The following is a 26,117-nucleotide window of genomic DNA, read 5'->3' as shown; positions in this document are numbered from 1 at the left end:
AACAATGGTGGCAGAAAGGTCATCAATTCTCAGTTGGCAGTCCGGAGGGAAAGGCCGGAGCAGGGAAAATTTACGCATGTGCACCGCATGCACAAACAGCCACATGCTCCTGCAATGGCAACCATGCCCATGGGCATGGGCAAATGGAGCCATGCACACTTGCGGTGATGATGCTAGCACCTGTGCACATGCACAAACATGGCTGCTGGTGTGGTGGCTAGCCTCGCCGTGGCACTAGCGCGAGTTGCAGGGAGTGGGGGACACTCGCCAGCCATTCCCATGACCTAATGGCCAAGAGGCCATGGACCGGTACTGGGCCACGCGCCACAGATTGGGGACCCCTGAATTAGGGCACAATTCATTTAACTGCCTTGCTTAGCAGTGGAAATTTTGGGCCCAGTTGTGGTGGTACATTGAGGGCTACTTGTTAATATTGTTCTGTCAGTCTTCCAGTTGGTTCTTGCCAAATTCATAATATTTAACACCTCGTAGATAGATAGATAGATAGATAGATAGATAGATAGATAGATAGATAGGATAGATAGGACTTTGTACCCAGACTAGTCATGCTAGGCCTGCATAATGAGCCTCCTACCCAAATGAAGATTTATACAGGTAGTCCTCAATTTACAACAGTTCACTTAGTGATTGTTTTCACACTTAATGACCATCACAGCATCCCCATCGTCACGGGATCAAAATTCAGATGCTTGGCAATTGGTTCTATTTATCACGGTGGCAGTGTCCCGGGTCACATGATCTTCCCCTTTGTGACCTTCTGACAAGCAAAGTCAAGCCAGATTCACTTAGCATCCATGTTACTAACTTAACTTATATTTATTTTTAATTTGTACGCCGCCCTGAGTCCCTAGGGATTGGGGCGGCATATAAATTTTATAAATAAATAAATAAATAAATAAATAAATAAACACTGCAGCAATTCACTTATCAACTGTGCCCCCCCCCCAAAAAAAGTCATAAAAATGGGGCAAATATCACTTAACAAATGTCTCACTTAGCCACAGAAATTTTGGGCTCAATTGTGGTTGAGGGCTACCTGTACATAAAATGGCAGCCATAATGTGTGTGTGGGGGCCAATCACAATCAAAGCAACTGATGAAAGTCATTTTACCTGACCGAAAATTCCCTATCACATGAATTACTTCATCAAGTCAGATTAAGGGATCTAAGACATCCCAGAATTGCCACTAACCACCAACCACTTAATTTCCCAAGAATTTTACGAACTTGAATACATTTCTGGAAATAAGAGAAATTGGGAACTGTGTGCAGGTTTTTTTTTTTTTTTAAAGAAAGTCAGTTGAGACCGGAATCCTGTCAGAAATGAAGGGAGAAATTTGGGGCCTATGGAACTGGGCCCTTAACTTAGTTTGTGTAGATTTTTTGTAATGCCTCTGATGTTATTCCATTTCTTTTGGATGATGTTATTTTAATTTTGTATACTTTCTCCTAAATGTTTTCTTTCGACCTTGTATTCTACTCAGAATCTACTAGGAATGGAGTAAGCTATAATACTGTGAAAATAAATAAAATTCATCAGCTTAGATATCCCTCTTTGCCTTTCTGGCTTTTCCATCTGGTCTGTATCAAAATGTGATGTTTTCTGATTTTCTGTTTTCTGAGAACTGATGAAGAAGGAGACATTCAACCTTTCTTTTCCTCTGCTCTTGATACCTTGAGAACAGAACAGATAAATGAAGCTCTTGGATTTAATGCGTGGTAATGAAGAAGCATAAAAATTCTTATTACTCATTAGAGGAGCAATCAAATGCGAGACCTGATGCGCATAGGGGAAAGGAAAGAATATGTTAACTATTTTCTAAATGGGATTATGTTTATGCATTTGTAGAAAAACAGCCCTTCCTTGTTTCAAATTTATTATATTTGCCATTGTGGCCTCATTTTGTATTGGTACTAAACACTCGGTGCCCTTGTGCTTTCTGGCTGAAATAATTGCCTTTTCTCTGCTCTTTTATATATTTTAAAAAGAATACTTTGGTGTTGGTCTACTTAGAGGAGGAAACTTTCAGTAATGTTTTTCTGTGTTTTTCTAAAAGTGTCATTATCTTCAATTATCTTCAATTCTTAGCTTAAAGGTCTTTTAAAAGGCTCCCTTTGCAATCCATTGCTGTGCTGCTTTATGCCAACTCTGTTTTAAAAGGGAAAATATAATAGGAAACATAATTCTGGGCTTGCCCCATTTAAACAAATCAAGGAAATTTGATTAAAAAAACGGAGCCAGTGTTGCTTTAACAGTAGTCCTCATTTAGTGACTGCCTCATTTAGCAACCTTCAGTTATGACAAAAAAATCACTAGATAGTGGGAATGGGGGGGGCAGAAGAATTGGGGTTTAGGGCCGTCCATCATCAAGTCTTAATTTTTACAATTGTGCTTCCAGATTTCCTGCCTTGCTAGCCCACCTACATGCCAGTCAGTTTCCTTAGGATCAGAGTTAACCCTCCTGCCATCTTTACAAGAAAATAGATACAGATAGTCCTTGATTTACAACCATTCACTTAGTGATGGTTCAGAGTTACAACAGACTGAAAAAAAGATGACTTATGACTGTTTTTTCACACTTACGACCGTTGCACCATCCCATGGTCACGTGGTCAAAATTCGGACACTTGGCAACTGGTTCATTTTTATGACAGTGTCCCGAGGTCATGTGATCCCCTTTTGCGAACCTCTGACAAGCAAAGTCAATGGAGAAGCCAGATTAACTTAACACCCATGTATTAACTTAGCAATTGGCAGTGTTTCACTGACAACTGTGGCAAGGAAGGTTGTAAAGTGGGACAAAATTCACTTAACAAGGTCTCGTAAGCAACAAAAATTTCAGCTGTGGTATAAGTCAAGGATATCTATATTCATGCAGCATTGCTGATCTTGGCCCATACTTCTTTAAAGCAAAAAAAAGAAGAAGAATAAAACTGTCTTCTCACTCTGAAAGGCCTTTGATCTGAATTCTCTACAATTTTCTCAGCTTGTGTTTTTTTTTTTTTTTTGCAGACTTCTGTTATTTTTTCTGTGTCTCTTTTGGCCTCGGCTAATCTTGCTAGCTGCCCAGTTTACTGTCAATTAATTGGAATAAAACTAGAAAAAAATGGAATCTATATTATTACCCTGACAAGCCTCCTTCCCCGGGGGAAGACAGTGGGTCAAGGCTTCTAGTAAAATCCATGCTTTTTAATATAAATTTTATTGAGATTATTCATAGTATAAAAGACAAATGAAAACAAAGATGGTAGGGACAGGAAGGAGAAGAAAGGTGTAGGACAGGGGTAGGCAACCTTGGCTTTTTATGACTCGTGGACTTCAACTCCCAGAATTCCTGAGCCAGCCAGGCTGAGGGGAAGGGAGAGTTTCCAAGCTGAGCCATTGGCTCAGGAATTCTGGGAGTTGAAGTCCACGAGTCATAAAGCGGCCTAGGCCTAGGCCAGAGATAGGTAACCTTGGCTCTTTTATGACTGTGGATTTCAACTCCCAGAATTCCTGAGCCAGCCACGCTGAGGGGAAAGGGAGTTTCCAAGCTGAGCCATGCTGGCTCAGAATTCTGGGAGTTGAAGTCCACGAGTCATAAAAGAGCCAAGGTTGCCTAACTCGGTGTAGGATGATGGGGAAGCAGGAAGAAAAATCATTGACTTCCACTTTTTTGGGGGTGTAGTAAGATACAAAATACAGTTGCAGCCTCAAACATTTTGTTTTTACATGGTTAGTAAATACTGGCCAATTTATAACAACAAACTCATCTAATTAGCAAACCCAAGATCAGAATTCCCTTTTTTCTGATTCAAGAATGAAGTCTAGAAATGGTTTCTAAGTATAGATAGTCCTCGATTTATAACCATTTGTTTAGTGACAAATTGAAGTTATAACAGCACTGGAACAAGTGACCTAGACCATTTTTCACACTTACGACCGTTGCAGCATCCCCAGGTCACATGATCAAAATTCAGATGCTTGGCAACTGCATGTATTTATGACGGTTGCAGTGAGTCATGTGATCACCTTTTGCGACCTTCTGACAAGCAAGTCAATGGGGAAGCCAGATTCCCCTAACAACCACGTCCACTAACTTAATAGCTGCATTAATTCATTTAACAACGGTGGCAAGGAAGGTCGTGAAGTAGGGATAATATTTACTTAACAACTGCCTCACTTAGCAACAGAAATTTTGGACTCAATTGTAGTCGTAAGCTGAGGACTAACCTGTAGAAATAAAATTAAATGTATTCTTTTCTCTTATTAAACCAGTTAGTTTTGCCATCTTGGCTTCTGGTACAATCTTAGGGGGTGACATTGCTCTGTGCTCCCCCTTTTCTTTCTGACCAAGCTGGTCCTGTCTCTGATTCCATCTTTTTCTTCAGTGGTTTCTGACCAAAAAGTTTGGAGAGAATTTGGTTGGCAATTCTTGCAGTGTGAAAGATACACAATATTTGGAATTCCTTTGTGTCTGAATCCTGAAGTGGATAATGTGGGTTAAGTCCTTCATCATATGTCATTCCAACCTAGCTGGCAGCTAATTAACCCTCCTTTGACTGCGGTTCAGGTTGACATTCATCTAGTACAGTGTTTCACAATCTTGGGAACTTAAAGATGGGTGGACTTCAACTCCCAGAACTCGCCGGCCATAACCTCTGCTGCCTGGGGAATTCTGGGAGTTGAAGTCCAGCAATCTTCCAAGTGACAAGCTTTAGATTTAGAGTTGCATTAGATTTTGGAATGCTTCTCCTTCACCTTGCCTTTTTCTAAATCAGTGGTTCTCAACCTTCCTAATGCCGCGACCCCAACCATGGGGTCGTAGGTTGAGGACTGCTTGTATTTCCCTGCGGGCGGGCAGGAGGAGGCGTGCACTGTCCGCCTCTCCTGCGGCTGCACGCAGGCCCCGTTGCCCAGCAACTGCCTCGGCCCGGGAGTGCCACGCATGCATGGTTGCCGCTCCCTGCGCTGGCCAAGGCATAGCTGGCAAGTGGCAGCGATGGCGCAGGCCGACCACCAGCTGGGCCCAACTGGCCCATGCCCAAGGCAGGTAAGGCACCCGCCGGGCCCACGCGTGCCACAACCCTCCCTGCACCCGCCGGCCTCCCACCTCCCACCCTGGCCCTCTTTTACTTACATTTTAGTAGCTGCTCAGCAGGGAGGGGTGGAATGTCCAGAAAGCTCACCTTAGCTGCAGACAACATGCAGCACCATTTGCAGACTGGGACTTCTGGCGGGCTCAGCAGAGCAGAGACAGCCTGGACAATTCCTATTGGCTTTTGAAAGCCAATAGAATAGACTCTATTCAAGAAGCCATAGATTCTATTTGTCTTTCGAACGCCAATAGAATAAGAGGGAGTAGCACAGCTAAGAAAAGGGGAAAAAATGGCAGACCTGCGTTGTTTGGCGAACCCGTGAAATGGTCGTTCGACCCCAAATGGGTCCCGACCCATAAGTTGAGTACCGCTGTTCTAAATTATTACCTTTTATTTCTTCCTTCTCAAGTTGCACTTTTTGCATTTTCATGCTCAAACATCTCCGTTTCGGTAAGGCTATTCTCACTAAGCATTTTTATCCCCTAAGCATTTTGTGTACTTAGGCAATGTTTGAGTTTCCATGTTAAATATGGATGAGGCTCTTCTGTTGACAGAAGTTGTAGACAGTCAGTGAACAAAGTTTGAGGATCATAAATAGGAGATTGTTAGGGCTGCGCTGCAATTGGGTAACCAATTTGGGAATGTTTTGGAGCACTAATGACAGATCACCCCTGTCTGCAGCTCTTTAAAGCAGCTGCATCTTTCACTGGCTGTTCTCTGCAAACTGCTGGGTGAGCCCATTAGTTGCTCAAATATGCTGTCAGCTGCCACATTTATACCTCTCTAGATCCCGAAGCATCTTTTTGGAATTGTGTCCGAAGCATTGTATAATCCTAAAGATTACAGGTAGTCCTCTACTTACGACCCCACTTGAGCCCAAAACTTTGATTGTTAAGTGAGACGGTTGTTAAGTGAGTTTGGGCCCATTTTACGACCTTTCTGCCACATTTGTTAGTGAATCACTTAACGTTTGTTATTTAGTAAAAGCCATTGGATAAATTTCATGGTAAAGAAAAACACGGTTGGTAAGTGAATCTGCTTCCCCATTGACTTAGCTTGTCAGAAGATTGCAAAGATTTCTCAGATCCCGAGGCCCTGCAGTCATCATAATATCAGTCAGTTGCCAATCATCCAGATTTTGATCATGTGACCATGGGGATGCTGGAGTGGTTGCAAGTGTGAAAAATGATCTTAAGTCACTTTTTCAGTGCCGTTGTAACTTGAACAATCACAAAACAAGTTCTTGAATGTTAAGGACTATTCATACATACAAATTTGACAGACAACTGATTAACCGTGATTGATTAGGTCTCTCTGAAGCTCTGACCAGGAATAGAGGAAATTCTTGGAAACAATAGCTAGACAGTATTAGTAATACATTGCCAGCTTGGGTGTGCCATCTTCCAAGCCCAGGGTTTTTTAATGCTGTCTGTGTGAGTAAACATATTAGGAGCTGGCATGCTTATTCCTGCCATCTACTGTAAAGCATCAAGCTATTTTTCCACTCCTCCTTGCAGTGTTTTTTAAAATATAAATGTGTGTGGCAATATTTAATTTATGATAATGATTAGATCAGCTTTTGCAAACCGTTCCCCTCTAGATAGGCTGGAACTCAGCTAATTTCTGCTTACATAAATGTTGGCGCTGAAGCTGCTAAGTAAGAGAGATGAAGCATTAGGGGTGCAAGCCAGTGACGTGTACGGAATCGCTGTTGCACAGGTAGTCCTCGACTTACAACCATTCATTTAGTGACCGTTCAAAGTTACAACGGCACCGAGAAAAGTGACTTATGACTCTTTTCACAATTATGACCTTTGCAGCATCCTCATGGACACCTGATCAAAACTCAGATGCTTGGCAACTGGGTTCAGATTTACGACGGAGCTGGAATGAGCATGGCCCTCTGCATGATGCAACCGGCCCATGGGCCAGCAGTTTGATACCCCTGTCCTACATTCATTTCCACGCATTTTCCCAAGATTTTGTCTCTTGTTACACATTAAGCGTTGGGCGAATGCTCTCCTAAAGCCCAATAAACAGGAGATACGTTGAGGCAAAAACAGCTGCTGCGTGCCTTACGTGTCCAAAGGAATGAGTCATGCTCTCTTTGTATGAAGAACCATCTGTATCATTTTGGTGATCCTCCACCCCTCTCCACGACTCTTATGAATGTTGGGCCCCACAGCCTTTCAGAATCCTCTCCTGGAACAACTGTGTGGGCAATTTCTCTGGATCTCTTCCAAGGCGCGAAGGTCTCCAGCAGTTTTCTAAAGGAGGACAGGAGTCCCTCTGAATGGTGCCAAGCGATCTGCTCCTGGAAGGTTCCAAGGCAGAATTTCTCTTGTGATTTAATAGTAGCATGAAAAAGCAGGGCTTCTTCTTCTTTTCTTCTTCTTCTTCTTCTTCTTCTTCTTTCTTCTTCTTCTTCTTCTTCTTCTCTTCTTCGTTCTTTTCTTCTTCTTCTTCTTCTTCTTCTTCTTCTTCTTCTTCTTCTTCTTTCTTTTCTTCTCCTCCTTCCTCCTCCTCCTCCTCCTCCTCCTCCTCCTCCTCCTTCCTCCTCCTCCTCCTTCCTTCTTCTTCTTCTCTTCTTCTTCTTCTTCTTCTTCTTCTTCTTCTTCTTTTCTTCTTCCTTTCTCTCTTCTTCTTCTTCTTCTTCTTCTCCTCCTTCCTCCTCCTCTCTCTTCTCCTCCTCCTCCTCCTCCTCCTCCTCCTCCCCTTCTCCTTCTTCCTTCTTCTTCCTTCCTCCTTCTCCTTCTCCTCCTCCTCTCTCTTCTTCCTTTCCTCCTTCCTCCTCCTCCTTCTCCTTCTTCCTTCTCCTTCTTCCTCTTCTTCTTCTTCTTCTTCTTCTTCTTCTTCTTCTTCTTCTTCTTCTTCTTCTTCTTCTTCTTCTTCTTCTTCTTCTTCTTCTTCTTCTTCTTCTTCTTCTCCTCCTCCTCCTCCTCCTCTTCCTCCTCCTCCTCCTCCTCTTCTCCTTCTCCTTCTCCTTCTCGTTCTTCTTCTTCTCCTTCTCCTTCTCCTCCTCCTCTTCTTCTTCTTCTTCTTCTCCTCCTCCTCCTCCTTTTCCTCCTTCTCCTTCTCCTCCTTCTCCTCTTCTTCTTCTTCTTCTTCTTCTTCTTCTTCTTCTTCTTCTTCTTCTTCTTCTTCTTCTTCTTCTTCTTCTTCTTCTTCTTCTTCTTCTTCTTCTTCTTCTCCTTCTCCTTCTCCTCCTCCTCCTTCTCCTCCTGCTCCTCCTCTTCTTCTTCTTCTTCTTCTTCTTCTTCTTCTTCTTCTTCTTCTTCTTCTTCTTCTTCTTCTTCTTCTTCTTCTTCTTCTTCTCTTTTTCCTCCTCCTCTTCTTCTTCTTCTTCTTCTTCTTCTTCTTCCTCTTCCTCTTCTTCTTCTCCCTCTCCCTCTCCCTTCCCCTTCCCCCCCTTCCCCTCCTTCTCCTTCTCCTTCTTCTTCTTTCTCCTCCTCCTCCCCCTCTTCCTCCCATCTCGCCCCCACTCCTCTTTCCTCCTTCTCCTCCCCTCATTTCTCTTTTACCACTTTAGGTGTTGAAAGAAGAGACATCACTGGACAAGAAAAGTAAAACCTTCATCCGTGTGCCTGAGCTCTCTTGTTACTACATAAAGATGAGCACCACTGAAACCAGGATAATTTCATCAAAACGCTCTACCCCTCGGAAAGATTCCCCCCCCCAAAGCAAATTTGCTTCTATCAAATTGAGCGAGAACCAACAGAGAGGGAAATGCAGGATTCAAGTAAATAAGAAAAAAGTCTGTCTAGCAGAGTTGAAAACTGGGGGGCATAAATATGCAGCAGCGCTGAAGAGCAGCCTCCAGCTTGCGAAAGCATGCTGATTTCAGAGACATCCCCCAGAATCCTGCACTTTTATCAAAATGACAAAAACAGGGTGGCGCACATTGCAAGCTCCAGTCCTTTATTATATGCATGCCTAGTACAGGGGTAGGCAACCTTGGCTCTTTTATGACTCATGGACTTCATCTCCCAGAATTCCTGAGCCAGCATGGGGAACTACGGCCCCTTTATGACCTGTGGACTTCAACTCCCAGAATTCCTGAGCCAACATGGGGAACTGTGGTCCCTCTATGACTTGTGGACTTCAACTTCCAGAATTCCTGAGCCAGCCATGCTGGCTCAGGAATTCTGGGAGTTGAAGTCCATCATAAAAGAACCAAGGTTAACTACCCCTGCACTAGTACCTTGATGCACATGCAGGAAAGGGGTGCAACTTGTGGTGTCATATTATGCAATGTTTTCATCATCCGCCTTCTCCCACGGACCCTGCTGAAGACCCATCCTGCTGGGAATTGTGGTCCTGCCTTTAACATTTTCTTAGTTGATGCAGTGGGTGTACATGTAATCCTCCACTTACAAGCAGAATTGTAACCTGCATTTATGTTGTTAAGTAAGGCCGTTGTTAAACGAGTCGCACCTGATTTTACAACTTTTGGGGCATGGTTGTTAAGTGAATCATGTCTCCTCTATTTTATATTTGATATTATGCTAATATCAAAGAAATGACGGAATAGAATCTTTAAAGAAAGGATAAAAAAATCTGAATGGCAAAAATTAAAATAACTTTTAAATTGTTTTGAATAATTAAATTGAATTGTTAAATTGTTCCATAGTAAGTGGTCCCTTGGTGAGTTGGCTGTGGCAAATTGTCCCACAGTGAGTTAGCCATGACGAGTTGTCCCTTTCTGCATATTAATGCCCAAACCTATCAGCCTACCTTTACTTGGAAAGAAAGTTGGTCAATGTGTTTGAGCTTATTGATAGAAAGAGGTCACCAGGGAGGCAGGAAAGCTAAAGTTTTTTGCTCTTTTAGATGATTATTGGACCATTTGGGAGGAATAATCCAAAATAGGTGTGCTAAGCCTAGCAGAAGCTTAACACAACCATTTTCATTTTTTTAAAAAAACCTCAAATCGCATGGCCAATATTCAGTGTTTTTCCAGCACAATTTTGGGAGACTCTGGAGAGTGCTAAAATGAGATTGAAGAGCAGCCTGCAGCTTGCAAAAGCATTTCTGCAGTTTGGTCGTCCCAGGCCAAGCACGTTTCTAAATCATTTATTTTTCCCAATTCCTCATTGCATTTGATTTTGGTTTAAACCCATTACGACCCAGAATCTAATATTTGCTTTCCTGAACTGACTTCAGTCTTGCACCTTCCCTTTTCCTTTTTCTCTCTTTGAACCCTCAAAATTATGTCTGTGGGAAGTAGATCCCCAAAGTGGGAAGGGTTCTTGAGCGTTCAGCAATCTGCATTCAAGTAACAGAGCATGCAGCCTTGCTTAGGGATGTAAGCATTTGGCAAGATCAGACATTTTTTGCAAGAATCCAATAATTAGTAGAATCATAGAATCCATAGAGTTGGAATGGATCTTTGAAGTTATCTAATCCGATCTTCTGCCCATTGCAAGATCTGTTAAGGCAGTGATGACGAACTTTTTAGATGAGTGCCCAAAAAACGGCCCCCCGCCTGCTCTGCCCCCGCCTACAGGGCCACCTACCGCCTCCACGGCCTGCTGCAGCAGAGTGCCCAGGCAGCCCTGCAGCATCATGGCAGCCACACCCTCCGCCCATGCCCCGCAGCATCAACTGCGTGTGACGGGGTGCGAAGGCAAAGTCTTGTCCATGCTGCCCAGCTGTCATGTCCTTGGCTGCGCTGCTCTGTGCGGACCGCGCCTGGGGGCAACTCTCCAGGGGGGTTGCTGGTGGTGGGGGGAGGTGGGACTGGGGCAACGGCGCGTGTGCCCACAGAGAGGGCTCTGAGTGCTGCCTCTGGCACGTGTGCCATAGGTTCACCACCACTGTGTAAGGCATCTCTGACAGCCAATCATTCAGATGATGTCCAGCAAAGGAGACGTCATCACATCATGTATGCTAGCTTTCCTCTTGGCTGAGAGCTCATATACTGGTAGTCCTCGATTTACAACAGTTCATTTAGTGACCGAAGTTACAACGACACGGGAAAAAAGTGACCATTTTTCACACTTGCAACCGTTGCAGCATCCTTGTAATCATGCCATCAAAATTCAGATGGTTGGCAGCTGACCCGTATTTATGACGGTTGCAGTGCCTTTGAGGTCATGTGAATTCTGTGCTCGCTTCGGCAGCAGATATACTAAAATTGGAACGATACAGAGAAGATTAGCATGAGGTCACGTGAATTCTAGGAGTTGAAGTCCAGAAGTCTACAAGTTATCAAGTTTGAAAACCCTTCTTTGTCTACCTCATAAGGCTGACAGTTGGCTCCGGTTTTATTCTGGGAGTTGAGGTCTACAGCAGGGGTCCCCAAGCCCTGGTCCATGGACCACTACTGGGCTGTGGCGTGCCAGCAACCGGGCCACACAAACAAGCAAAGCCCCATCCTTTGGATGCAGGCAGCACACAACCACGCACCCTCCGGACCGTGGAAAAATCTCTCTCCATGGAACCGGTCCCTGGTGTCCAAAAGGTTGGCCTCTGGTATACAGGACTTAAAGTTGTCAAGTTTGGAGAGCCCTGGTCTACCTCATAAGGCTGGTAGTTGGCTCTGATTTGATAGTTTGACTCATAAGGCTGACAGTTGACTCTGAGGTGAAGTCCACAAGTTTTAAAGTTGTCAAGTTTGGAGATCCCTGGTCTGCCTCATAAGCCTGACAGTTGGCACCGGTTTGATTTGTGGTCTGTTAAAATACCTTTCCCCTTGTTTAGCTACCAAGCTAGTCCTTCCATTTTGTATACTTTTACCTTTCATTTTTCCCATCCAGATGTTAAGCTTGGCATTCCGCTGGTTAAATTCCACCTTATACAGTAGTTTTTTTTTCATCCCATTGCTTAACCAGTGTTTCTCAACCTTGACAATTTTAAGGCATGTGGACTGTCAATGCTGCAAATACTGTTTATTCTTGCTTTGACAATATGCAAAACTGTCTGGTATTTACTGGGTTAATACATAGCTTAGAGTGGGGGGGGGGAAGCCTGGGAAAGAAAGAGGAAGTAAACTTTTGACCTTCACACTAATTGGATAATGTGACTTGTGACTGCAAGATAAGGGAGGGGTTTAGCAAGAAAAGATTGATGCCAGCGAGCGGAAGTCAGATTCTGGCATCACAACTTCCATGATGGTGACCGGCAATTTGTAGCTCTGTAATAAAGACTTTAGGAAACATGCCTGAAAGTTCTTTGAAGTGCTTCATTAGTCAGAACCTTTGACATGGACTTCAACTCCCAGAATTCCACAGCCAGCATTGCTGGCTGTGGAATTCTGGGAGTTGAAGTCCACATGCCTTAAAATTGTCAAGGTTGAGAAACACTCGCTTAAGCTATTGAAGTCTTTTGAATCTCCCACCTCTTCACTAAAGTACTAACAGTTGTTGCGTGGCCCACCCAAAATCAGCCTCCGGTGCTGATCCAAGACTGTCATGCTCTACTTCAGGGGTGGGGAACTATGGCCTCTTTATGACTTGTGGACTTCAACTCCCAGAATTCCTGAGCCAGGAATTCTGGGAGTTGAAGTCCACAAGTCATAAATAGGCCATAGTTCCCCACCTCTGCTCTACTTGAAGCAGTTTTTCCCTTCCCATAACACAATCAACCTGAAGTAGCTGCAAGAGACAAAAGTCACACATTCTGATTGGACATTCCACTTTTTTTTTTTCAGGTCATCCTCAATTTACGACTATCACTGAGCTAACAATTCTGATTGCAAATGGTGACAGTCATAACGCAAGTCGCCACATCCCTGATTTTATGACTTTTTTTGCGGTGATTGCAAAGTGAACGTGGCGGTCGTTAAGCGAAGCCATTGTTTGCTGTGGGGCATTTTTTGTTGGAAGCCAGAATTAAAACCAGTTTCTGGCAAAAATGTCATAAATAATGATCACGTGGGCTGCTGGCCGGTGGCTGAGTTGCCAAAGTGTGGTCACATGACTGCGGGGGAGGGAGTATCAGAACTTAAAATTCCATTCATTAGTCTCTTTTGGATGGTCAGTCGTAATTTTGAATGGTTGTTAAGCGAGGACGACCTTTCGTTTCTTGTTCTAGGTCAGTGGTTCTCAACCTGTGGGTCGGGACCCCATTTGGGGTCGAACGACCATTTCACGGGGGTCGCCAAACAACGCAGTCCGCCATTTTTTCCCCCTTTTCCTTGGCTGTGCTACTCCCTTTTATTCTATTGGCTTTTGAAAGCCAATAGAATAGACTCTCTTGAATAGAGGCTAATTCTATTGGCTTTCAAAAGCCAATAGGAATTGTCCAGGCTGTCTCTGCCCTGCTGAGCCCGCCAAAAGTCCCATTCTGCAAACGGTGCTGCACCAGTTGAGTAGTCCTCGACTTACGACCGGTTGAGTAGTCCTCGACTTACGACCGGTTGGGGGTCGCAGCATTAAAAAGGTTGAGAACCACTGTTCTAGGTTTTCTTCATTGCCGGGATAAGCAAGAACAGGAGTGACATCAACAGCTAAGTCAGGCTTTTAATCCCAGGACGGAAAATAAACACCAGTCTTCTAATGGGGGGGGGCAGATATGCCAAGGTCTTGCATAGCGTCCCACAGCTTTACTGTTTACTTCTGCCTTTCTCTCCCCTTCTTTTGTTTAAAGCTCAGAAATCAGATTAAACGCAGCACGGGAGTTAGCCTGACACACATATAACTTGGCCCAAATTGATTTTGCAACCGGGTAGTAAATCAGACCCAGCGAGACAGTTTTCCTCAGCTTATCCTCTGTTAGTGCAGCCACTCCATCCATACAGAAGGCTAGTTATGTTATTGGAGGTTAAAAAAAAAATATATGAAACCTCTCCCTGGGAACATTTATGTCTTGAACTCCAGGGCTGCAAATTTATGTAGTTCTCTGGCTGTATTTAAGTTTAAGATTCCCCCGCAGGTTTGTTCAGGAGGACGAGATGTTCTCTGCTAGGAAGCAGTGACCCGTTTTAAAAGCGGCATATTGGTATACCCCAAAGTTACGCTGGGCATGAAGCTGGGCTAGACCATATAATGCCATCAGGGGTGTACCTTGTAAAACCCCCTTTTTTGACATCTAATAGGTCCCCCCCACATGAGAGGGGTTATTGGCATATTGCCAAACAGAGTGCCACCCTATAGTACAGGGATGGTGAACCTATGACACTAGGGTCAAAGGTGACACGCTACAGAGTTTTGGGTGATACACTTAGGTTCATCAGTATAAAGCAACAGCTATTCCCATAAGAACGCCCCAAGTATGGAGGGTGTGTTCCTGCGCAACCCTCCGGACGTTCCACAAGAGGGCTGTGCTTTTGTGCAACCTCTGGAGAGAGGTTGAAGAGAAATAAGAATAGGAAAGAATAAGAATAGAACAGAACAGAAAAGAGCAGAATAGAAATAAGAATAGGAAAGAATAAGAATAGAGTAGGATAGGGTAGGGTAGGATAGGGTAGCATGGGATAGGATAAGATAGGATTGGATTGGATAGGATAGGAATTATTAGGAACAGAATAGAATAGAATAGAATAGAATAGAATAGAATAGAATAGAATAGAATAGAATAGAATAGAATAGAATAGAATAGAATAGAATAGAGAATAGTATGGAATGGAATAGAATAGAATAGAATAGAATAGAATAGAATTATTAGGAATAGAATAGAATAGAATAGAATTGAATTGAATTACAGGATGTCATAGAATGGAATAGAATAAAAATAATGAATATAGAATAGAATAAAATAGAATAGAAAATATGGAATGGAATAGAATATAGAATAGAATAGAATAGAATAGAATTTAAGAATAGAATAGAATAGAATAGAAAATATGGAATGGAATAGAATATAGAATAGAATAGAATAGAATAGAATAGAATAGAATAGAATAGAAAATATGGAATGGAATAGAATAGAGAATAGTATGGAATGGAATAGAATTGAATTGAATTACAGGATGGCATAGAATAGAATAGAATAAAAATAATGAATATAGAATAGAATAGAACAGAATAGAATAGAATAGAATAGAATAGAATAGAATAGAATAGAAAATATGGAATGGAATGGAATAGAATAGAATAGAATAGAATAACTTTATTCTCACTTAAAATATACACTAATCAGCATACATTAAAATGAAATTTTGTTGCATTCAGCTCTTGGAGGGTAACCACCTCCAATATACACTATGTAAACATGACAAAAAATTGATCTTCTCAGGAACGGGTAAGCCAAGACTACCATTTGTTATTTTAAAAAATAAATAAATAAAAGAAATATGCTTTGAGGAAGGGTTGCTTAGAGCAGAGAAATCCTGCCCATCTGCCGTTCCTCTGTTGCAGATTAGCATTCGTCCACCACTCCCTGGTTGAATACCAAGTGGTTTTGCACAGCTATTCATGTGCTTAGAAATTCAGAAAGTGTAGGCGTATGAGGAGCAATTGATATATAGGTAGTCCTTGACTTATGACAACAATTGAGCTCAACATTTCTGTTGCTATCTGAGACAGGTGAGTTTTGCCCCATTTTATGACCTTTCTTGCCACAGTTGTTAAGTGAATCACTGCAATTGTTGCGTTAGTAAGACAATTGTTAAGTCAATCTGGCTTTCCCTGCTCCTGTGACCCTGGGGATGCTGCAAGTGTGAAAATGGTCATAAGCCACTTTTTTCAGTGCCATTATAACTTCAGATGGTCACTAAATGAACTGTTGTAAGTTGAGGACCACCTGTAGTCACTCCTCAATACTTCTCATATGTACTATATTAGTGGTTGCAGGTTAGAAAGGTAGGCGTTATGACCACCTTAAATATTAGTCATTTTCTATACAAGGTATAATTTACCCGGATCATTCAAGATTTAGCCTAATTCCACCAGCAATTTTAGTTTAGAAGGATATATCCACTTCAACAGAAATGTTGACCAATCAATCTGGTAGTAAAAAGCTCATTGTCTTAATTTCAGGCCAAAGATTTGATGATAAGGGGGAATATTTAAGTGTCAAGGTTGAATTGCTAAGATGCCTGTTAACTTCTAGCCCTACTCAACTTGCTCCCCATGGGAGGGGTAGAAAATGCCAAGGTCATTGACACAGGTGTCTGACGGAGAGAGGTGGATCTTTCTCATAACAAACCAAAGCTATATGATTGGCAACGTGAACAACTGGTGGGTGGGGGTTAAGGGAAGCTATTATTAACTAGGCAGTTTTTCCCATGGGAAAACCAGAGCTGGTTTTGCTTCTTCAGTTCCAAGATGTGTATTCAGTAAAGTTTATCTTTTATGGTAGAGGTCACCAACCTTTTCAGCTGGGAAATTTGTGTGTGTTTGTGTGTGCGCGTGCGAACAGGAACGTGTGCCCCGGCACGGCACTATCGACCCCATTTGCGCAGGTGCGCAGATGCTACCCGCTGCTGCTAGCACCCACGTGCATCCACAAACAGGCCGCTGCTGCTAGCACTGCACACATGTACAAATTGCTCATGCAATCCGCACGGCGTTAGCGATCCCGTTTGCACAGGTGCTAGCCACCGCTGCTAGCACCTGCGCACCTGCGCAAACAGGCCATGCAACCCCCGCACATGCAAGCGTCCCAATTTGCGCAGGCGCTAGCCACCACCGCTAGCCCCGCTCACATGCGCAGACAGGTCTACGGGCACTAGCACGAGTCAATGCGTGCAGTGGCCATCCTGTCCCACGGTCCGGTGGCCAGTAGGTCACAGCCCGCTAGTGGGCTGCAGCCTATAGGTTGGGGACCCCTGTTTTATGGCACTTCAAAGCCTTGAAGATTCCTTGATTTTGAGTTCGCTATTTGGATGGTTGATACTCAGCCTATTACTTACATGGAAAACCAGAGTAAGACATACTAAATCATGTTCATGTTTTCAGCTGAACATGGATAAAGGCCTTCCAAATTTGGGATGTTTTCAAATCTCCCCTCCAATGCAAGGGTAAAGGTTAAGGTTTCCCTTGTTCAGTCATGTCCAACTGTGGGGGGGCGATGCTCATCTCTGTTTCCTAGCTGAAGAAGCCAGCATTGTCCAAATACACTTTTGTGGTCATGTGGCCAGCATGACTATATGCCAAGGCACATGGAATGCTGTTCCTTAAAGTGGTACCTGTTTATCTACTTGCATTTGCATGCTTTCGAACTGCTAGTTGGGCAGCAGCTGAGGTGAGGAACCGGAGCTCATCCTGTCATGAGGTGCTTGGGTCTCGAACATGGCTGTCAACATTCCAGCTGACAAGTTCGGTGTCTTTAACTGCTGAGCCATCACGTTCCTTTCCCCTCCAATGTAATCAAGGGTAAAATGTTAAGCTTTGCTAATACAAATGCGGTGCTGTGTACAATGGAGAGAATGATGGAGAGGTAATTGGGTACGGAAAAAGATGTGCAACAGAGGCCCTGGTGTGGAAGTTTGGGCCTGACGACTTGCAGTTCCAGATCAAGGACTTGTACTGTGGTCCCAGCATCAGCAGGGATTTGCTGAGAGGGCTGCAGGGACGGGAAGCTGAAGCGACACCTGTCAGACAACATTGTTACCTGCATCTTCCTTTCTTTGGAGAACGGGCAAGTGGCAAGGTCTGAGTTGAGTTAGGAGATGCTCCATGTGGAGCATTTGCCAGTGCTGTTCTTGCTGGAGATGGAAGTAGACTTGGAGAAAGGAAAGGGTCTTCTTCAAGGCCTTGTAGTCTTGGGTGGTTATTGTGGCATAAGTTTGGAATAAGAATGATTATGTCCATGGGCTTCTAACCTCCATTCATGGACTAGTGTTATAAGTCCTGCTTTATGGTTTACATGGGCTGAGGAATGCTGTACAAACCATTCTTTGAAAGTTTTTGCCCCTCATGTTTAGTGTTGAGAACCAACCCACCCTCTCTCCCTCCCTCCCTCTCTCCCTTCCTTCCCTCCCTCTTTCCCACCTTCCCTCTCTTTCTCCTTCTTTCTTTCTTTCTTTCTTTCTTTCTTTCTTTCTTTCTTTCTTTCTTTCTTTCTTTCTTTCTTTCTTTCTTTCCTTCTTTCCTTCTTTCCTTCCCTGTCTCTCTCCTTCCTTCCCTCCTTCCCTTCTTCTCTTCTTCCTTCCCTTCCTCTCTTCCTTCCCTGTCTCCTTCCTTCCTTCATTCATTCCTTCCTTCCTTCCTTCCTTTCTTCTCTCCTTCCCTCCCTCCCTTCCTTCCCTGTCTCCTTCCTTCCTTCCTTTTCCTTCCTTCCTTTCTTCTTCTTTCCTTTTCTACTTCCCTCACTTCCTTCCTTCCTTCCTCTCTCCCTCCCTCCCTCTCTCCCTCCCTTCTTCCTTCCTTCTCTCCTTCCCTCACTCCCTTCCCTCCTTCCTTCCTTCCTTCCTTTTCTAAATTATTCTGTTTTCAACCACCCCAAATACCGAATCATCCTACTTAGGATAGCTAGATGTTCTATTTAGTTGGGTATATTCTTTTCTACCAGAACTTCAAGGCATCGTTTCCCTTGTCCACTGCATGCAGGATCTTTTCTTCCTCTCTACCACTCCTACTTACTTTATAGCCAGCAAACTCTTAATCCTTTTAGTCCCTTTGCATAAAACAGAACATAACACAGAAGCTGTTTGACACCCCAGGTAATTTTTCCAGGACATTAATTTTAATATGAATGGAGCATCAAATGCTCCTTTGGAAGTCATTAAATTCCCAGCCTGAATCTGTTTATAGAAACCTGAATTATATGGAAGAGAAGCTCTAATCAGATTGTAGCTACCGGGCTTAGGTGAAATCAATTACTTTGCAGCTCAAATTGATTGCTTTTCATTGCAGACCTGAGTCTTTTGATTACATGTTTTGAAAGTATGACATGAATAGCTTTGGACTTATTATAGCCATGTGTATTCATCAGCATGGAGCAGAGAAATCCCAGTTGCCAAATTCACCTCAGTAACACCAAAAAAAAAATCAAAAAAATCAAAATCCTTTAAAATCATCTGAACCCTTTTCTGTTGTCCTGTGTGAACTCTTTTTTTTTTTTTTTTAAATAGAATGTTAATTCAGGGATTATGGTTTTGTTTGCAGAACAACACTGTTTGGAAGCCGGACTCGTGCCAAGAGTGTGGTTGCCATAGCGACGTTGTCCTGTGTGAAGCGGTTGCGTGCAGAAACCCTCGCTGCAACATTCAGAAGGTAAGAGAAGACCCGGACATCCTGGCTGGCGGGAACTGAACGAGTGGGAGGCTCTGAGGCTGATTCACTTTTCCTAAGCTTCTGCTTTAGATGCTGGAAGGTTGCAGCTTCAGTCTAGGGCAGACTGAAAATCTAGAGGGGGCGGGGGTGTCTCCAAACTTGATGATTTTAAGACTTGTGGACTTCAACTCCCACAATTCCACAGGCCAAGTTTGGAGACCCCCCCATTCTAAAGAGGTGTTCATGATCAGCTAGTCCTTCTTCTTGTGCCATATCCGTTATTGGACGTTGGTGATCTTGTTTTTATCAGCAGCCGCACGAAAAAGTGCTGTTGAGTTTTGTCCCAACCAGTCCCTTTTATTTTGAAGCCACGATGTTCTTCTTCTGCCTGGACCTCGTTTGCCTTCAATCTTTCCCTGGAGGATTAAAAATGGAGTATGCCATATTTTTCTGGGTGTGGCATCACAGGTCCGAAATATTCTAATTTTCGTTTTTTAATTGTTTTGATGATTTCCCTTGGCTTTCCCAGGCGGCTTATCACCTCCTCATTTCTGATCTTGTCAGCCCAACTTATAGGTAACAGCCGCCTGTAAATCCACATTTATTTATTTATTTCTAAAATTTATATGCCGCCCAATCCCAAGGGACTCAGGGCGGCGTACAAAATTAAAACAATAATATGACAATAAAACAATAAAATAAATACATTCATACAGCGTGTCCGATCATATCCCGGCCCACTAGAAGCATTTCAAATGCTTCTAATCTCTTCAGCTGGCCTTCTGTCAGAGACCAACTCTCTACTCCATAGAGCAGGATAGAAAAAACATAGCATCTGACAAGCCTGATTTTCAGTCTTAGGCTTATGTCGTGACTGCAGAAGACCTTTTTCATTTTGAAGGATGCTGTTCGAGCTTTCTCTAGTCTAGGGGTTCCCAACTCCCTGGTCCATGGACTGGTACCGATCCACGGCATGCCAGCAACTGGTCTGCACAAACAAGCAAAGCCCCATCCATGGGATGTAGGCAGCACACGAAACCACATATCTCCGATCTGTGGAAAAACCTCTCTCCACGGAACCGGTCCCTGGTGCCCAAAAGATTGGGGGTCGCTGAACTAGTCAACAAGCTGAGGTCTCTCACATCTTTGAGGTTATCATTGTAGACTTCAGCTGACTTGCCTGATAAACTGGGGTCCTTTTTTTTCCAGAGATCGGGGATCCTAACTCTCCAGATCTTCAGTCAACATACTTTGAGCCTTAGAGGAGGCATGTTATCATATACATGAAAGCTACATGAAGTCACGTTCCTCTGGTGTAGGCTCAGGAATTAATGGGTTAAGAGTGAGAGAGTTGTGATGAATAGGCCATATAGAAAATTCTGTTAGGTAGCAATGGTTCCACTCCATGGATATGTGAAAGTTTAGCACTAATCTCTAAGAGTTTTTAGAAATTATCAGTCATGCTGATTGGCAATGCTGGCAGATGTCCTCCTAGCACACCTGAAAGCACCAGGTAGAGCTGTTCAGTAAGAATTGAACAGCATGACATGATAGCAGAGTTCCAATATCTCAGGGGCTGCCACAAAGAAGAGGGAGTCAAGCTATTCTCCAAAGCGCCTGAGGGCAGGACAAGAAGCAACGGATGGAAGCTAATCAAGGAGAGAAGCAATCTAGAACTAAGGAGAAACTTCCTGACAATTAACCAGTGGAACAACCTGCCTCCAGAAGCGGTGAATGCTTCAACATTGAAAGTCTTTAAGAAGAGACTGGACAGCCATTTGTCTGAAATGGTATAGGGCAGTGGTGGTAAACTATGGCACGGGTGCCAGAGGTGGCACTCAGAACCCTCTCTGTGGGCACGCGCGCTGTCACCCCAGTCCTAGGCCTTCAGCTGGGTTTTATAAAACCTTTTTGCTTTAGGCCTCTGCCTCCATGTGCAAAAAAAAAAAAAGGTTCAATCAGTCAATTTCAACTTCTTGCGGGAAAAAAAAGATCTTGCAAAGTTGGAATTGATTGATTGAACTTTTTAGTCCCACCCAGTCTGCCATTACCACCGCAGCCACGCCCACCCAATGGGCCACACCCACCCGGCACTCGATGATGCATAAGTGGGTTTTGGGTTGCAGTTTGGGCACTCGGTCTCTAAAAGGTTCGCCATCACTGGCATAGGGTTTCCTGCCGGATGACCTCCAAGCTCCCTTCTAACTTCATTATTATTATTATTATTATTATTATTATTATTATTAATTAATTAATTAACCAGCATGTTAGGTGCACTGACTGAATATGACATGTAGTTAGGTTTCTTTTCCACATTCCAGTTTTGTAGAGGATCTGGGTAACCTAAGAGCTGAAGGACGAATCTCTTTCTTTATATATTCCTATGATAATAGCCTCCAGTAAAACAAGCTGCTTTCTTCATTGTTTTTACGTTACCAGGCAAATCACAGTTTATTTTTTCGGGCCTTTTACTAACTTATAACTTGAATATTTTAGGCTCCAGAGAAACATTCTTTTTCATTACCTCCTGTTAGGCATTTCTGGTTTTGCATGCTGCATTTTTAATTGCTCTATTTAAAAAAAAAAAAAACGGAACATATTGAAGTTTCAGCGGGTGGCAAGGCACCGTATGAGAGTCCATTTTGGAGGGCAGTAGTATCAGTTAAAAAAGAAAGAGAAATTAATAGCCATACAAATGCAAAGAAATGCTTGTTGAAAGAGTGTGAGTGGTTATTTGCACAACGTTTTTTCTCTTCAGGAGGAATCACTTCAAATATCACCCAACGCTTGCTGCCCTGAGTGTGCTAAACAAACTGAAGGGTTTTGTGAGTACGAAGGACAACTCAGGGAAGTAAGTACTATATTTTTTCCCCAGATGAGAACTTATGTGGATTCCGCAGACAAAGTCTTAAGGGGCCATGCTGGGACCATGTTCTATGTAAGATGAAGTAGGTTGCTGGCCTCTTTCATAGCCATTAGATCAGGGGTAGGCAACCTTGGCTCTTTTATGACTCATGGACTTCAACTCCCAGAATTCCTGAGCCAGCATGGCTCAGCTTGGAAACCTCTCCCTTTCCCCTCAGCACGGCTGGCTCAGGAATTCTGGGAGTTGAAGTCCATGAATCATAAAAGAGCCAAGGTTGCCTACCTCTGGCCTAGGCTGCTTTATGACTCATGGACTTCAACTCCCAGAATTCCTGAGCCGGCATGGCTCAGCTTGGAAACCTCTCCCTTTCCCCTCAGCGTGGCTGGCTCAGGAATTCTGGGAGTTGAAGTCCACGAGTCATAAAGGGGCCATGGGTTCCCCATGCTGGCTCAGGAATTCTGGGAGTTGAAGTCCATGAGTCATAAAAGAGCCAAGGTTGCCTACCCCTGCATTAGATGTTTCCCATAAAGTGTTTTTTCTGTGATTGTTGGCTTCATGATATTTTGTGTCGATATAATGCACTGGCACTCTGAATGCTACTAGCCTGATAAATGTCTATGGAGATTCTCAGTCATCCAGGTCATGGTTGTCCCAAAGGTGCTTTTTCACGAGGCAACTGAACTTTCTTGTTTTCCTTTGAAGACGTTTCGCTTCTCATCCAAGAAGTTCCTTCAGCTGAGAACTGAAGAAGCTTCTTGAATGAGAAGCGAAGCGTCTTCAGGGAAAAACAAGAAAGTCCAGTTGCCTCGTGAAAAAGCATCTTTGGGACTAGCCTGGTAACCAAACATCTTCCAGGAAAGCGACCTGAGAACAGCAGAACAGCAAGAATCCAATACAGGTAGTCCTTGATTTATGAGCCCAACATTTCCGTTGCTAAGCAAGACAGTTGTTAAGTGAGTTTTGCCTCATTTTATGACATTTCTTGCCATAGTTGTTAAGTGAATCACTGAAGTTGTTCAGTTAGTAACACGGTTGTTAAGTGAATCTGGCTTCCCCATTGACTTTGTTTGTCAGAAGGTCGCAAAAGGGGATCGCGTGACCTTGGGACACTGCAACCGTCATACATATATTTATATGTGTATGTATGTATGTGTGTGTGTGTGTGTATATATATATATATATATATATATATATATATATATACACACACACACACATATATATATATGTATATGTATGTATGTATGCGTGTACACTCACACACACACACACATAATGAATATACTGAATATATTATATATTATATAAAATTTATATATTATTTATTACAAATGAATTCCCGAAGAAAGCTCTGCCCCAAATTTGGTGTGAGTAAATATCAAATGAAAACAAAAAACAAATGAATTATTACTAAAAAGATTCCACCCTTTCCTTGTTTCTTTTTTCATAGGCTCCTCCCCTGTTTAAGCAACACATTCAGGAACGGGTTGCAGCTAATGTTTGCATCACAAACGTGGGATGTGGTTTTCTTGGTGGTTACTGCTCATTGCAGGCAGTCATCAAATAAAACATCTGTGACTTTTCTTTTTTCCTGTACTTTTCCTGCTCATTTCTTTTTCTTCTGCTCTTTCCCTTGAAGCATGACACCGAGTGGGCCAGCTCGGGATGCAGGACTTGCTCTTGTGCCAGTGGAAGGGTTACTTGTGTTCCCAAACCCTGCTCTGGTCTTTCTTGCAAGGACAATGAAGTGGAACATATTGGTCCAGGAGAATGCTGTCCCAAGTGTGTAAGCAGAAAAGGTGAGAAATTGTTTTATCTCTCATTTCTGAAAGGCCAGATCCACACCTGAAGGTCCAGTTAAACGGATTCATTGCTAAAAAGACTAGGCCGTGGTGGCGAACCTATGTCACAGGTGCCACAGGTGGCACGCAGAGCTCTCTCTGTGGGCACTTGCGCTGTCGCCCCAGTTCTAGGCCTTCAGCTGGGTTTTATAAAACCTTTTTGCTTTAGTCCTCCGCCGCCATGTGGAAAACAAAAAGGTTCAATCAATCAATCAATTTAAACTTCTCGCAGGAAAAAAAAAAAAGATCTTGCAAAGTTGGAATTGATTGATTGAAATTTTTAGTCCCACCCAGTCTGCCTTTACCACCGCAACCACACCCACCAAATTGGCCACACCCAGCCAATGGGCCACACCCACCCGGCACCCGACGATACATAAGTGGGTTTTGAGTTTCAGTTTGGGCACTCGGTCTCTAAAAGATTCGCCATCACTGGCCTAGGCACAGTTGTTTTTTTTTTTTTTTTCAGCTAGTTGTTAGCACCTGTTTGGAGTTAGATAAGGGTCAACTGAAATCAAAGAAGGGTCAACTTGGTCTGCTTGTGACTATGTAGGGATTCTAGGCTGATCCCTCTTTTAACTCCGCCCCCAGTACCTGCCACTCCTTCTTGTACATTGTCACCTGGAAAGATGAGCATTTGTTGCTAGTTCAGCATTGCAAATTCTAACCTGTTAGATATTTGATAGACAGTCGTGGCCAAAATTGTGGAAAGCTTTTGGGAAAAGTGTACAGTAGAAATGCCATCTTTGGTTAAGTTTCCACCAATTTTTCTTCTAATTTCTTTATGACTATAGCCTTGTTCACTTAATAATACTATTTTACATCACTTTCTGGGAGACCAGTCAACTCTTTGCACCATTCCTTTAATTTTGTTACGTTTACAAGCTCAGTAAATGAAAGAACACAAAAAAACCCAACCAACTTGATAGCGATCACATAACACACTGACAAATGTCCTCCTCTCAGCTTCAATACATGACATCAATCACTGAACCCTACTGTGATCTGATTGGCTCATTGCCAAAACAAGATGACACCCGATTGGCTCTCTAAACACTCATGCTCATTGGCTACAATCAGATGAAGGAAAGCTACCCGATATCAACCTAAGCAAGTTGTGCTTCCTTTTTCTGGTTATTTAGCTATAACTTTTCATAGAATACAGTACAGATAATTGAACAAACTATGTTGCATTACATTCTTGATTAAACTATCTTTCCATTGATATATAATTTTATGTTACTACTTCAAAAAACAAGTGGTGTTATTAGTCATCAAACCTCAAAAAATACACTTTTCCCAAAAGTTTTCCACAATTTTGGCCACTACTGTATGCAACTACAGGTAGTCCTCCACCTAGAACAGTTCATTTAGTGACCATTCAAAGTTACAACCATTACAGCTTCGCCATGGACATGTAATAAAAATTCAGAAGCTTGGCAACTGGCTCATATTTATGATGGTTGCAGTGTCCTGGGATCATGTGCCCTTCTGACAAGCAAAATCAACAGGAAGTTAGATTCGCTTAAATGTGGCAAGGAAGGTCATAAAATGGGGCAAAATTCAACTGTCTCACTTAGCAACATAAATTTTGAGCTCAGTTGTGATCGTAAGTCAAGGACTGCAGGCTTAACAATCACAGTGGAGCCCAAAATTTCTGTTGTTAAGTGAGACATTTGTTGATTGAATTTTGCCCCATTTTACGACCTTTTTGCCACAGTTATTAAATAAATTACTACAGGTATTAAATTAAGAACACCGTTGTTAAGTGAATCTAGCTTCCCCAATGACTTTGCTTGTCAGAAGGTTGCAAAGGTGATCACATGACCCCCGGAGACTGCAACCGTCATAAATATGAGTCAGCTGCCAAGTGTCTGAATGTGATGGAGACCAACATTCCTCAAAATTGTGGGCTAAGCCAATACTCCATTGCATTATATTTACTACTGTGGTTTTGGCAGAAAAGCATGGACATCTGTTCTTAAATCTGGTTCTTCCAAAACTTTGAAATATGCATTATTGTATGATGATACAAACTCCAGCCTTTGATTCTTGCCTGACAATGTTGCACCCAGGGGCTTAAGTTGCAGCGTTTTATGCTATACCATTACATCCACCAGAAGTACATTATTTTCTTAGAACTGCAGAAATTCAGGGGCTGCCACAAAGAAGAGGGAGTCAAGCTATTCTCCAAAGCGCCTGAAGGCAGG

At 43.0% G+C, this 26,117-nt stretch overlaps 1 protein-coding gene across 2 annotated transcripts in view; it reads left to right on the top strand.

Annotated features, from left to right (window-relative positions):
* The window catches only part of FRAS1 (Fraser extracellular matrix complex subunit 1), a 416,742-nt gene that overhangs the window by 116,705 nt on the left and 273,920 nt on the right, over positions 1-26,117 (top strand). For both annotated transcript variants that reach the window (XM_039318704.1, XM_039318705.1), the window contains exons 3-5: positions 19,093-19,200; positions 21,959-22,051; positions 23,706-23,865. In XM_039318704.1, coding sequence (XP_039174638.1) covers positions 19,093-19,200; positions 21,959-22,051; positions 23,706-23,865 — 361 coding nt within the window. The remainder of the gene's footprint in view (positions 1-19,092; positions 19,201-21,958; positions 22,052-23,705; positions 23,866-26,117) is intronic.

Source organism: Crotalus tigris, unplaced genomic scaffold (genome assembly GCF_016545835.1).
Source record: "Crotalus tigris isolate CLP2741 ecotype Arizona unplaced genomic scaffold, ASM1654583v1 scf7180000021465.51407817327:1047546, whole genome shotgun sequence".
NCBI classification, from domain to species: Eukaryota; Metazoa; Chordata; class Lepidosauria; order Squamata; family Viperidae; genus Crotalus; species Crotalus tigris.
This window is presented reverse-complemented; position numbering and strand designations above follow the sequence as displayed.